Source organism: Cucurbita pepo, chromosome LG07, assembly GCF_002806865.2.
Source record: "Cucurbita pepo subsp. pepo cultivar mu-cu-16 chromosome LG07, ASM280686v2, whole genome shotgun sequence".
NCBI lineage: Eukaryota > Viridiplantae > Streptophyta > Magnoliopsida > Cucurbitales > Cucurbitaceae > Cucurbita > Cucurbita pepo.
This window is the reverse complement of record NC_036644.1, coordinates 9,297,412-9,311,787: the sequence shown is the minus strand read 5'-3', so window position 1 is coordinate 9,311,787 and position 14,376 is coordinate 9,297,412. Positions and strand designations below refer to the sequence as shown.

Sequence of the window (14,376 nt, the reverse complement as noted above, 5' to 3'; positions counted from 1 at the left end):
GTCCTTAACTGCTAAATCATTCATACACAATGACCACCCAAAAAGGGAGCAACCTGAAATGAAGCCCAATGAACACCAAAACCATACAATGAACACCAAAAGATTCTGCACTTGTATGACTAATTCATGCGCATTGAACTGGTCGATTATCATGAAAGATCATGAAGAACAGCTCAACCAAAAGAAAATGAATCTATACCCCATCAAACGAGTGAAGAAATCTAAGGGAAACAAAAATTCAAGTAAACAACTTCAGTACTGAATGGATATTGTAATAGCAACATATGCAATCCTTTCAACTATAACCTGAGCTAATTGTACAATTCAGCGTAGTGTGAAAGATTATTAGATAAATTCGTAACAATGTCAGCAGATTGCACACAATAATCAATAATTTGAAGTAATCTATAACACATGCCATACGTTCTACGATTGAATTCATTGTCTTCTTATCTCAGAATCTCAGCTTAATTCAAGCCTGTTTTATTTGTACTCAAAATTTGGCACAGGCGGTGCATCAAAGCTTTCCAAAATTGTTGTCTCGCTTCCTCCACTCGACACTGCAGATTCCTTCTTCTTGCCTCCACCAAACCAACCTCCAAACCACGAATCATTACCAGAATCTGAAGAAGACGAAGAAGAAGAAGAAGAAATACTTGTCATCTCCGCTTGCGGTAGAGACAGGGGAGGAGCACGGCCAGGTAATTGGCCTGTAGGATATCCAGGTACACTAGCCATACCAGCAGGCTCCTCAGTGGCAACAGGCATATTCTGTTGCTGGCTGAGGACTTTATTGAGCATAATCCCAGCTCCTTCAATCAAAGCTAACAAAACGCCGCCAAAAACAGCAGAACGAGCTGCTGATGCAGGTCCCTGTCGCATCTGAAGAAAACCGCCGGTAGCGGCGCCAGCGATGATCGAGTTCCATGGATCCTCCTTCTGGCGGACATAGACCATTGTACAATCGAAAGCAGAGAATAAACCACCCCAAACAGCGAAGCTTCCGCCGACGCGTGGCGCATTCATTCGGACGGCTTGAGAACCGCCGATAATCCTGGATCCCTTGGGAGAATTGTATAGACCTTTGATGAAGTGAAAAGCTGACCCTCCGACGGCTCCCATGCCAAAAGCGCCGCCGATGTCGTCGAGGATGCGGTCGGGGCAAGGTTCCCTTGAAGTTTCCGGCGTTCCCATGGCGTCAATCCGATCAGCTAGGGTTTTCCTGTCCTCTGCGTTCAATCGCCACCGCCTAACTGTAACGTGGGTTTTTAATGGCCATGGGTTTTTAACTGTATTTATAGNTTTTTTTTTTTTTTTTTTTTTTTTTTTTTTTTTTTTTTTTTTTTTTTTTTACTTACAAAAATATCATTTAACTTTAAAAAAATGTTTCAAAACTAACCTTAACTTTTTTTAAAAGGTTTCAAAACTACTCTTAAATTATAAATAAATAAATAAATTCAAAAAATTATCATTAATAACTCATATTTTTTTAAATTTTAGGATACTATTCTAGTTTTCCCCTTCAACTCGAAGACATGTTTGGTATGTACGGATATGTTTCAAAATTTACAAAGATTGTCCATCGTCTCGATAAATTAGACAAACTTCTAATGGGTATGTTTCATATTGTTCTATCAAGCCGACAATGTGAATTTGGATTGGAGCTATTCGAGACAGAATCTAAATTCTCTTGTTCTACAAAAATGGAGACGAGAATTGGACGAGTGTCGGTGACGTTCCATGGAAGTAAGTTCCTCTCGTGTTGTTATCAATCATATATTTATTAGTTGACTCGTCCCCTTAATAGTACATTCGACTCGATTTCATTAGTATAAAATTATACATCCACATGGTGTCGTATAAGATATCTATCATACATACAACAAAGAACCAACTAAAGCTCAGCTCGAATAATAGCACGTTTAAAAAATACTCAATACTCTCGAGAGTAATATTAGAAGTTTAGAAATAATCGGCCTAGAAGCCTTCCCTTACCACCTCCACCGTGACAATGCCAAGTTAGAAACTTCAAGATTTCAGTTCAAAAGTAGCATCAAAATAGACCACTATGAAAAGTTTCTCTCCTCTTGCAATCATAAAAAAAAGAAAGAACTAATTCAAACTAAAGAGATAAAACTAAAAAGTTGAAGATCTAAATGAAAGTGTACAGCTACAAATGTTACAACATCGCAAGAATGCTAACCAGACAATTCAAATCATTAGATATCTTCCCTGAAAGACATCTCTAGAGCTGGAACGCTGCGAAATACGTCCTCTACGTGATAGCGCAAAGCCAGATGTTACTTGGATATTACAGCCTCAGATCTCCAACATAGAAGTCGTCGATCATGTCGAAGACTCGAGTTGCGTGTTGTGGCCTGCACAAAAAAATATTGAGGTTGAAATAAACGTGTTCGGACGATTGCTGTAACGATGGAAGAAAGAAAGGTAAAATTTTGAGTAAAGCCAACATGACCGCTTTTTTATATATAGGATCTTTGAGCTCAACTTGAGCATAGCTCAATTGGTTAAAACATATATCGTCGATCACAAAGTCAAATGTGCGCACATATACAAATAAGAGACACTTATACGACATGATGCACATTATGCACGCCATAATTTAAAATTTTAGGACATAGAAACGACAAGGATGCATTTATTCAAAGTGTACTACTTTTATACAAGAAGAGAATTCAAAGTCCTTAAGTTTATGCATTTCTTAAAACTTATTATCATATATCTATTTAGTATACATAAAAAATGATCGATATGTATCTAACAAATGTTTGATATGTGTTCAACAAGTGACAGAGTGTGTGATATGAACATGCTAACCAAACTAAAGCGCCCACGTGTTATTTAACGAAAATCACTATGCCCCCATTGGCAAATCCAAGTGCTATCCATTTACACCATGATTCTGTAGTTTGCATACAAAACAGGGAAAAAAGGATCGCAGAAGCAACCATTTTGAAAAAGCTTTGCTGATCTTAATTATTGTTTATCAAAGCTAAAACAATGATAAGAGTATCCAATCCAGATTATTTGGACAGATCAAATTAATAATGTTTGAGAGAGAAGGTGTCAGATTGGCTTACCCATAAAACCCTTCTGTAGAATCATCCCCAGCATGTGCTAGGATGGCATCTCCTCCTGGATGTTCTTCAACATAGGACGTAACATCGTACACCTATGCTCGATAAAAATCGAAAAATAGATTACAAGTATGACAACATACAAGCAAACCCCAAGTTTTGCTACGAGCTTAGACATCCAATAATACCTTGTTCTTGATAATGATCCAGCAATCAGTTCTCTTGTTATGAACCGAGACCTCGTCTTTACTGTACACTTTAGATGCCTATAAGCAAGAAAAAAACATTTAGAATATAATGAGAAACCACAAAGAACACTTCTTCCTGTATGAAATATCAACGCAGATCCTTTAATTGAACACAAATAAGCCCCATCACTAAGTTTGCAGCATCAACAGATAAGCTCGAAAAAGAAAATTGTATAAATTGTTTCAGTTTCACTAAATCTCTTGGAATGTTCTATTTCCATTTGTGTTTCTTAATCCTGTTAGAAATTAAGCTCTCCACACTGGTATGATATTATCCACTTTGAGCATAAGTTCTCATGGCTTCCCCAATAGAGATGTATTCCTTACTTATAAACCCATGATCATTCCCTAAATTAACCACCGTGGGACTCCCTCCCAACAATCCTCAACAAATCCTAGTTTTAGTCGGATCCAATGGAAAAGCAATACATTCTCCATAGCTGAAATCTGGAAATAGAAAATTGCACAAACCATGATGATTTACTCATGATATCGAAGCTAAATAACATTTAAGTTCCAGTTCTAAGCGGGCAAAGGGTTTCTTAATTCATTTAAAAATTGAAACTAAAGGAAAACAAGTCCAAATTTACCTTGTTGGTATTATTTAATTGAACCTTTTGTGCATTTCCTGCATCCAGAAAATAAGAGCATTGTTTGTTCAAATCGATGGAATTTATGCATAAAAGGATTAAAGAACTGAAACAATACACTTCACCAAACTTACGGTCGCGTGGGATTAAAATCAGAGCGCCAAACAACACACCGAGAACCAATGCGGCTACAATGATCATCATTTTATATAGCTCACTGCTAAATCAGATTCACAATAAATGCAAAAGCATAGTACTGCAACGAAGCATTACCATTCCGAAATTGAGACTAAGAAATAAAAATTTTGTTTGGTAGGCAAGAAAATGCTCCAGAATCCACAAATTCAGCAAAGATTCTCGGACCATCCGGGTCACTGAATTAAGCTAGTTTTGATGCAGATGATTTAGCTAAGCGATGCGAAACTGAGAACTTACCTTAAGAATATGGATCGGATTTAGCGACTAAGCAGTGAGCTTATCGATATCCGGCGAACTGAATGCCGAAATGAATTCGCCGGTAAAATCTAGACCCTCGAATTTCCACTGCACTCTGCCCACCGGATCCCCATCAAACACCAGACCGATTAAGGGTCGCCCATGTTATAGACCGGGTTTAACAAAAAAAAAAAAGTCCAGTATGAATTTGCTTTTTCGGGCTCGGGTTTGGGCCTAAACTTCGGCTGGGGCATCACTTTCAGTATGGGCTTGAGCTTCGGTTTTAGCTCGAGCCTGAGATTCTGCTTCAGTCACGACAGGAGCCTGACTTCCACTTTATTGGGTTGGGCCTGAGTTTCCATATTATATTGGGCTTCAGTTTTAGGCCGCCATGACTTCTACATTGGGTTGGGCCTGAGTTTCCATATAATCTTGGGCTTCAGTTTCGGCCACCTGAGATCAACTTTGGGTTCGGCCTGAATTTCCATATTATCTTGGGCTTACAGTTTGGGCCACCCGACTTCTACATTGGGTTGGACCTGAGTTTCCATATCAGCTTGGGCTTAAGTTTTCGGCCAACTGAGTTCACATTGGGCTGGGCCTGATTTTCCATATAATCATGGGCTTCAGTTCTACTTTGGGTTGGGCCTTTCCATATTATCTTGGGCTTCTTTTTTGGGCCTCCCGACTTCTACATTTCGATGGGCCTGAGTTTCCATATTATATTGGGCTTAAGTTTTGGGCCAACTGAGTAATACTTTGGGTTGGGCCTGAGTTTTCATATCAGCTTGGACTTATGTTTTGGGCCAACTGAGTTCACATTGGGCTGGGCCTGATTTTCCATATAATCATGGGCTTCAGTTCTACTTTGGGTTGGGCCTTTCCATATTATCTTGGGCTTCTTTTTTGGGCCTCCCGACTTCTACATTTCGATGGGCCTGAGTTTCCATATTATATTGGGCTTAAGTTTTGGGCCAACTGAGTAATACTTTGGGTTGGGCCTGAGTTTTCATATCAGCTTGGACTTATGTTTTGGGCCAACTGAGTTCACATTGGGCTTGGCCTGATTTTCCATATAATCATGGGCTTCAGTTCTACTTTGGGTTGGGCCTTTCCATTTTATGTTGGGCTTCTTTTTTGGGCCTCCAGACTTCTACATTGGGTTGGGCCTGAGTTTCCATATAATCTTGGGTTTCAGTTTTGGGCCTCCTGAGTTCAACTTTGGGTTGGGCCTGAGTTTTCATATCATATTGGGCTTCAGTTTTGGGCCTTCTGAGTTCTACTTTGGGTTGGGCCACCTTACTTTTACTTTGGGTAGGGCCTGAGTTTTCATATTATCTTCGGCTTCAATTTTGGGCCACCCGACTTCTACTTTGGGTTGGGCCTGAGTTTCCCTATTAACTTAGGCTTCTTTTTTGGGCCACCTGACTTCAACTTCGCGTTGGGCCTGAGTTTCCATATTAATGTGGGCTTCAGTTTTGGCCCAAGCTTTTGCTTCTTTATCAATAACGGTTGGAGCTCGACTTCCAATTTTGCTTAGGCCTGAGCTTTCATATCATCTCGGGCTTCATATGTGGGCCCAGCCTTATATAATTAAGTTCAATAGAAATTATAAGTACCGACAGTACGACTAATAATGCACAACGTACTTATTGAATTGTATTATTTGAATCATAATGCATACACATGTTTATTAAATTGTAACATCTAAAACATACTTAAATAAAATATTAATAATATATTTAAATATAATATCAGAACACACAAAATTGAAATTTCTTGCCACCTGTATGGACTATTAGTCTGAAATTTAATATTTAGGTCCCAAATATTAGGATGCTTGAGTCCCCCAAATACTAACAAAAATTGTGTTCAAATCTTTTGCTTAATAATTGTAATTAATACTTTAATCAAGTTTGAGGACCAATTTGGTTCAAGTTGAATTTTTCTCTAAATTATGAATATAACATACACATTTATAAACTTAATCAAATATTTCAAAACAATATTAAATATTAATCAAATATTTCAAAACAATATTAAATATAAATGTCTGAGATTAAAATAATTAAAATTAGGAAGACTATTCTCGTATATCAACTCATGTTCTTATAATTGAGCTATTAAAAATAAATTGATATTCTTATAATTGAGCTATTATAAAAAAAATACACGGTATATATAATAACTTAAATTATTTATTAATTATCTTATGCTCAATGCAGTTTCATTTAGATATGGTTTCAATTCATTCATTTCTTATGTTTTACTCGAACGTCGTATGCCTACCAGTTTCTACCTTAGTTCATTCTCGAACCAGTAGAATGATATCTCACGTGAAATTATTTATAAGAATTTTTTTTTTTTTCAAATGTTATACGGTTGAGCCCAAGTTGGCTTAGAAAATATTTATAAGAAAAAAATAATAATAAAAGCTACAATGTTATTAATTAGAATACCAAAATTTTGGTATTTGTCAACTGTTGTTCAATAATTGTATTTGTCAACTGCATTATTTTTCCTTTACAAAGACTAAAATCTAACCTAGAAGCTTTGAAGTTTCCAGTGTAGGAAAATTTCAATTTTTTAAAAAATAAATATTATCTTTGAAAATGTTAATTATATGAATAAATTGACAAATAAAAATTAAAAGCTAAAAAACAATAATTTTTTTATTTTTCACTCCACATATTTTCAAATTTTTTAAAAATAAAAATTGAATTTGCACAGTAAATATAATAATTTCAACACTACCTCAATTAATACCTCTGGAACCTACGGATTTAAAGTGATTTGATTTTATTTATATCATATAATATAAAATGAATTGAATGAGCAAGCAAGTTGCATTGCATTCTTTAATATCTCTGTCATCAACGCCCGCTTATTTTAAATGGACTTGCCCCACGCTACAAACGACAAAGGAAATGTCCCCCCTTCCAAATTGAATTTATTTATTTATTAAATATATTTTTAATCAATCTATAAATAAAATAATTATAAAATTACCCTTAAAAAGTGCTAAATTACCAACTTAATTTTTTTTTAATTTAAAAATAATGTTCAAAATTAATTTTATTTCGGAAATTTAATACAAAAACATGTAATTATTTCGAATTCACGTCTATGTCAAATTATTTTCTTTTTAATTCAATAATCTAATTAAAAAATAAAGTCAATTTCGGGATCTTTTCAGTTTTAATATATATATATATATACAGCTAAGCAATATATTGCATTCCTTCCAAAAATTTCTCTCTTTTGCTTGTTTACTTCTCCATTGTTCCATGGCTGCTGTCTTGCCTGAAGCAACAAGATCAGCTTTTGCAGCGAGCTACATCATGGACCTTGAATCGATGTTCGATCTCGACACGGTCCTCACCGGTGCTGACGACTATTATAACGACCAGATCATCACAGAGCCGCCGTCCGTGGTGGTTGCCGATTTGCCAACGGTGGTCACAGACGACGTATGTGCAGTTTGTATGGAGGAATTCCGGGCGGATGAAGGTGGTAAACAGATCCCCTGCGGCCATGTGTACCATCAAACTTGTATATCCTCATGGCTCTCTGTCGGCGACTGTTGCCCTCTCTGCCGCTGCCACGTCTCCTCCGACAACAAATCGGAAACTGCTAAACCCGTTCAGGTTTAGTTTGTTTGTTTGTTTGTTCGTGTCAAATCAATTTTGAGCCGTTGGATGTACAGGCATAATTCAAATCTTCATGCTGTCCAATAAGAATTCTCTTCTGCTCATTATTCTCTCTAAAAATTTTTCTTTTATTATTATTTTTGTAGAATTTTTAAAGTTAGTTTTATGTAGGGTTAGATTTTTTTTTTTAATTGTTTGGATTAAATATCTCTATCAAATTAATTACATTGATGAATGTGGGACCTACATAATAATAATACTAATAATAATAATAATAATAATTATTATTATTATTATGATAATAATTGGTTAAAGTGGGCTACCAAGTTGGAAACTTCATCTAATCATTAAATCAACCATTAAATTGTAATATTATTCAGTTTGAAAGTCAAGAAAATAGAAGGATTATTTAATGAATAATTAAATAAAATAGATAGCACTATTATTACCCGAGCAAAAAGATCTCTATGTTGTTGATCTATCGCTAGTTCAAGTTCATATTAGTGGAATCCCATGGTCGAGAAAGACTTTGTAAGAAGATCCATGACAAAAAAGGACCATACACAGACTAAAGTCCCACATTTAAGTTCGACCAACCTATTATTTTTTTCAAAAATATCAAGTAGAATAAAATTCTTTAATTTGGCACATTCAAGAAGACTACATGCGAAGTTTGGGATGAGGTACCATAAAATTTATTATCTATATATATATATATATATCAAGAATCACGATTCTTCACAGTAGTATGGTATTATCCATTTTGAACCTAAGTTCTCGTAGCTTTACTTTGGACTTTTCAAAGAGGCCTCGTTGAGATACTATTTCTCACTTATAAACTCATGATCTTTTATTAAACTAACAAACGTGTAACTCATCCCAATAATACTCAACAAAATAAATAAATAAATAAATAAATAAATATATATATATATATATATATATTTTAATGGGTTACTTTAACTAGCACTTTTACACTAATGAAATTCTTACAACCACATGACAGAACCATCCGTACGAAACCACCTAACAAGATTTGTTCTCATCTACAAATTACAGTGTTCCAGGACAAAAGAAAAGGAAATTGTTATTTGTTATTTTTATGTTAATAAAGCTTTTTTAATGTTTTTGCAATTTATAGAGAAGTTCCACGTGTCGAATTATAATTGGCCATATCTTGTTAAGGCAAAATCGGTCATTGCCAGCCGTCCAAAGTGCAAGGATAAACTAAAAAAAACAATAAAATATTGGTTAGTCAAACACAATGTGGTTTGACAAGAACAAGACAATAATAACGGTTTTAAAATAAGGTAACACGCAAAGAATTGAGTTGTGGCTGTCAATAAAACATTAAAAGTCGTGATTTCGTTAGCTTAAGAGGAACACCAATCATTTTTTTTTAACTAAATTCAATATCCCTATCTTAGTGTTGCCCAATATTTCTATCCTCTAGGGATAAAGAATTTAGTTTAAAATATATTGGTAAATTAAATTCAAATTATTTTATATGGCAAAAATTATCTTTTACTTAATCTATTCATCCAAACAAGACTTTTCAATTGAAGATTGAGTTGAATTCTATTTAGGACTTCTCTTATAAATTTAGGGTTTTTTTTAATAAAATATTTAAATTTTTAATCGAGATTGGTAATTTCAAAATATTTTTTTACGACCGTGCTTTTAGAAAATTCTTTACACATCGATTTGATTAGTGTGTTGAATGAAAGTCCCACATCGGCTAATTTAGGGAATGATCACGAGTCTATATTCAAATAATACTCTCTCCATTGGTGTGAGGCATTTTGGGAAATCACAAAACATTGTGGAGAGTCGTGTTCATCTAACAATGCATGTGGAGGTGCACGATTATTTCATTATATTTGGTATGAGAGCCCAGAATTATGATATTTCATGTTAGAACAATGCACGTGGAGGTGCACTACCATTTCATTACGACCGTTCTGTTAGAAAAATAAGTTCTTGCATGAAGCTTATTAGTGCTCGATTAATTGCAATTAAAACATAGAAAACCATGTCGCAAAATTTGGTAAATTAAAATAAAATTGTCAAGGTAGACATTATTTTAAGTATGTTTATTATATTGACATTTAATATCAAATTTATTAAACATAACAATTGCGAGTAATTCGTTTAATCTAAATTATTTGAGATACATCCCCATAAAAATAAGTATAAATAATAAAATTAAAATAGTTGAGCATTTTGGGCTTTGCTGAATCAATGGACTGGACTATCAGCCCACTGGACATCGGCCCAATAGCCTATTAATTGATTGGATCAAATGGGCTCAACTACCAGCCCAATTCTCACGGTGGTTTGTAACAGAAAAAGAAAAGGATAGTTCAAATAATTTGATTTTCACATTATTTTACCAAAATAAGCAAATAATTCGCCAACGAAGATAAACTTAAGTGACACTCATAAAAGTCAAACAGTTATAATTAGATTTATTTTGATGCGTATTGTTTACTCATAATTATTATGTCTAATATTACTTTGAATAAACCATCAAAAAGTGGAATTTTTTTTAACACTCTTAATATTTAAATTGGAAAATTAAAGAATAACATTTACTTTTCACGTTAAAAAGTGGACATGGTAATTAGAACCATCATGATAGACAAGAAACCTTTATAGAAGAGTTAATGATAATGTACGAGGTTCGGGAGAAAAAGTTGTCGGCTTAGTCTCTATTTGAATGATGTGTGCGGTTAAAAGTAAGATTATAGTCGTGTCATATATAATGACAACGACATAGTTATCATGAAGAAGATACACGTGTCATAATGTCTAAATCGATATGTTTTCAATTGACGTGATTTAAATATATTCATATCTTAAGAAAATATTTCCGTTCAAAATAATAATGTATAATTTTAACTCATAATGGTTCGGTAATAACTCCAAACCCAACCTTTCAACCTCTCTCGTCTTCATCTCGAAAGAGAAATATTAAAATGTGGGGTACCATCGAGCAACGAGAAGAGATAGTTTTAAGTATATACGGGCACTTTTTTAAGTATATGACATTGACAATATTAAATGAATATTGACTTGTTGCCAAAGAGATAAGTGTAAAAATTTACATGTTAATTATTCGATCTCTTTGCCTCTATAATTATTGTATTGATAATAAAAATTTTATTATTCGTAAATTATTTGAAATTTTGGAATATCGTTCTAACCAATTTCAACTCAAACAATTATAGGAAATTAGTATACTTTTACTCTTTTAAGGTCAAAATTGTAAATCTACTAAAACAAATACATTAGAAATACTATATATATATATATATATATATATATATATAATATATATATATATATAATCTAGAACTTCAAATAAAATTGTAAACTAAATTTTATTAAAATTACTTGAAGGAGGGAAAAAAAAGTAATTATCGAAACTTAAAGATTTGAACTGTTGGAGCTTTCAAACTGATATGGTTGAGAATGAATCACGTCTCTTAAAGCCATTAAACACAGTGATTCGACGTTCATTTATGACGATGTGTAACTGTAAACATCGCCGATCTGAAAAAGTTAAAGTTCGTTCGTTCGTTTGTTTGTTTTCATCGGCAAAGCGTATTCCGGTACGGCGATTCACAAGCTGCAAAACTTCGCTCTAGCCTTAGATCCTTGTAGAACTTCTTGATGAATTCCTCGGCGGCTTTATCGACGAACTGACTATCGCCGTCGTCCTTCAAAGAAAACGGCGAATCCGTAACGCGCAACTGCCGTACAACTAGCGGACTCTTTCCGAATCCAGGCAGCGGCACTAATGGCGACTTCTCGGAGTTCTGATCGGTTTGGAGCATATCCAGAACTCTCGTGACGGCGGCGACGGTGGAGAAATCGTCGTGGCGGTAAGATTTGGGGAAATATTGGTGGTTTCGGTGCTTTCGGAGTTTGTTGAAGTAACGGAACGGATATGCTGCAGGACTGTTACTGCAACTGAATTCGTAATCGCGAGTTGAGATGTAGGAATTGGCGATATCAATCGTTTGGCAACTGAAAGCAGATCCGTGATGAAATTCGATCAGATTTCCAATCGCTTTACCTGCGATTTTGCTTCGTTTTAGTATCAAGTGAAGATCGAATGTCCGTACGCCTTTCCTCAACATGAACACAACCGCTCGCAACACGTTCCACAGCTTCTTCTTCACTGCCGGCCGAGTCGGCTCCACTTCCATCGCTTACAAGCAATTCCAAAGAAATGTGTAATAATTCCGCTTTCTAAAACGAAGAATTGGGAAATATATAAAGCGAACGAACGGTACTTCGTAAGGATTTTTATCCCACTCGTGTTTACAGCGCGTGTTGTACACTACCTCAACAAATTCGATAAAGTTATTTGTTTGACGTACACGCGCTCAGTTAGAGGTTTGTCTTTCGTTTCGTTAAGAAAAGCCAGAATATTTATATATCTAATATAAACTAACGTTTCTTTGGGTTTTTTTTTCCTCGAAATTACATTAAATTAGAAATTTCTTGAAAATGAATATAAAAAATCGAATAGCTTTGATGAGTGTCCCAATGATTACATATATGATAACCAAACTTTGCCCAAATATGAAGTTAGTAGGTGACCTGAATTCCAAGTTTAAAGCTTTAGATGATTAGCTTCTCGAAATCCCCACTCATCATTTTATTTTAATATAATAAGATTAAAATTAAATAATCCCGAGCATGATTCGANAAAAAAAAAAAAAAAAAAAAAAAAAAAAAAAAAAAAAAAAAAAATTAAAGTAAGTTTAGAGTATAAGAATCAATTAAACATATTTAAAATAATGTTTGTGTAACGGCCCAGATCTACGGCTAGCCGATATTGTTTTCTTTGAGCTTTCCTTCACGGCTTTAAAATGCGTATGCTAGGCGAAAGTTTCCACACCCTTATAAATGGTGGTTTGTTCTCCCTAACCAATGTGGAAACCTTCTTTAGCAGACGCGTTTTAGAGCCTCGAGGGGAAGTCTGAAAGGGAAAGCCCAAAGAGGACAATATCTGTTAGCGGTGGATCTGGGCCATTACAGTTTGTCATGTTTAGCGTTTTCTTTAATAATTTCAAGTCGATATTTTACTATGATTTTCATATCATAAAAATTAATTTTAAAATTATTAGTAATCTTGAATAAAATAAATATCATACGATATTTTATGTTATTGAGTACAAATTATGATAATTGTTTTTATTTTTCATTTTTCTTAAATTTATTATGAATTTATATGAAAACGGTAAGCCAAAAGGCAAAAGATACGTTACCCTTTCTCCATCAATTCACGTCCTTTACAAAGTCCCACACATCTCTTCAACATAAATAAGGATAAAAATAGTAAAAATTAGATAGATTAAAATAATAATAAGAATAAATAAATTAGATTAAAATATATTAAACACTTTGAAAGAAATCCATTTCAAATGAAAATTATTTTCTTGGAATTAAAATATTAACAAATGCAATAAATTAAATTATTTCCAATTTACTTAATAATTTCAATAAAATTTAATATCAAAATTCAATACGGGAGAAACTTGGTCCCAACTCCTTTCATTTTCCAGCTTAAATGCAATGCAAGCGCGTACAAAATATAAAAGCCCATCAAATAAATAAATAAATAAATAAATATAAACTTGGAGAATGTCCCCTGCGATTGATACCACACGCCGTCCTCAGCAGCCAGCTTGAGAAAGTTGGCACTTGGTAGGAATGAATTTTAGCACCTAATAAACTGACACGTGTCAAACATAATACTTGGAGTTACTTATTTTTGTTTATTTTGAAATATTTAAAATAATTGAAATAAATAATAACTATAAATTCTCTTAAATATTTTTTAAAACAAAATATTTGGTATTATTAAATTTTTGTATAATAATTTTAAAACATTTAATTGCATAATAATTATAAATATGTCTTTCTTTTGACTTACTGCTATTTATAATAGTATTAAATATTCAGTACAGCCTCTGTACTAAAATTCTCTCATTTTATATCCTTACGTGAATTATTTATGATCAGCTGGCTATGAGTTTGTTTTATTTTCATGCTTGTAACTATCAGGGAAAATCAATTAATTTTATTAAATTGTCATTACTATCATTATTTCAACTATATATTATTTTTTTCTTATATTAAATTATTATGATTAGAATTTAATATTTGTTATGTATACATTATTTTGTTTCCAATAATTAAAAAATGGAGAATAGTAATATAATTAATTTAGAAGTAGGTATCAGTTTGGGAGTTAAAATATAAATTTTGTTTCATCGTTCAAACGCAGAAAATTAATGTGAGATGAAGAGATTCACTCCATCTTTCAACCGCTAAATCA

The 14,376-nt window shown here is 33.6% G+C and overlaps 4 protein-coding genes across 6 annotated transcripts; 1 reads left to right on the top strand and 3 right to left on the bottom strand.

Moving 5' to 3' along the window:
- Positions 1-237: 237 nt before the first annotated feature.
- LOC111798039 (mitochondrial import inner membrane translocase subunit TIM17-2-like) lies at positions 238-1,264 on the bottom strand. Its single transcript, XM_023680990.1, has one exon. It carries the CDS (start codon positions 1,192-1,194, stop codon positions 484-486), a length of 711 nt encoding a protein of 236 aa, XP_023536758.1. The 5' UTR covers positions 1,195-1,264; the 3' UTR covers positions 238-483.
- Positions 1,265-1,961: 697 nt separating this feature from the next.
- On the bottom strand, positions 1,962-4,527 carry LOC111798139 (cytochrome B5-like protein). Of its 3 annotated transcripts, none has more exons than XM_023681125.1 (6): positions 4,372-4,527; positions 4,071-4,192; positions 3,937-3,974; positions 3,287-3,364; positions 3,102-3,193; positions 1,962-2,378 (listed from the first exon to the last, which is right to left on the bottom strand). In XM_023681125.1, the coding sequence occupies exons 2-6, from the start codon at positions 4,138-4,140 to the stop codon at positions 2,312-2,314; spliced, it is 345 nt and encodes a 114-aa protein (XP_023536893.1). In that variant the 5' UTR covers positions 4,141-4,192; positions 4,372-4,527; the 3' UTR covers positions 1,962-2,311. The 3 variants fall into 3 exon arrangements, with proteins under 3 accessions (XP_023536893.1, XP_023536892.1, XP_023536891.1); XM_023681124.1 differs by having other exon boundaries at positions 4,071-4,156; XM_023681123.1 differs by having other exon boundaries at positions 4,071-4,153.
- A 3,131-nt stretch (positions 4,528-7,658) lies between these two features.
- Positions 7,659-8,024, top strand: LOC111798880 (E3 ubiquitin-protein ligase RING1-like). Its single transcript, XM_023682228.1, has one exon. It carries the CDS (start codon positions 7,659-7,661, stop codon positions 8,022-8,024), a length of 366 nt encoding a protein of 121 aa, XP_023537996.1.
- A 3,410-nt stretch (positions 8,025-11,434) lies between these two features.
- LOC111799149 lies at positions 11,435-12,243 on the bottom strand. Its single transcript, XM_023682565.1, has one exon. The coding sequence runs from the start codon at positions 12,233-12,235 to the stop codon at positions 11,615-11,617; it is 621 nt and encodes a 206-aa protein (XP_023538333.1). The 5' UTR covers positions 12,236-12,243; the 3' UTR covers positions 11,435-11,614.
- Positions 12,244-14,376: the final 2,133 nt, after the last annotated feature.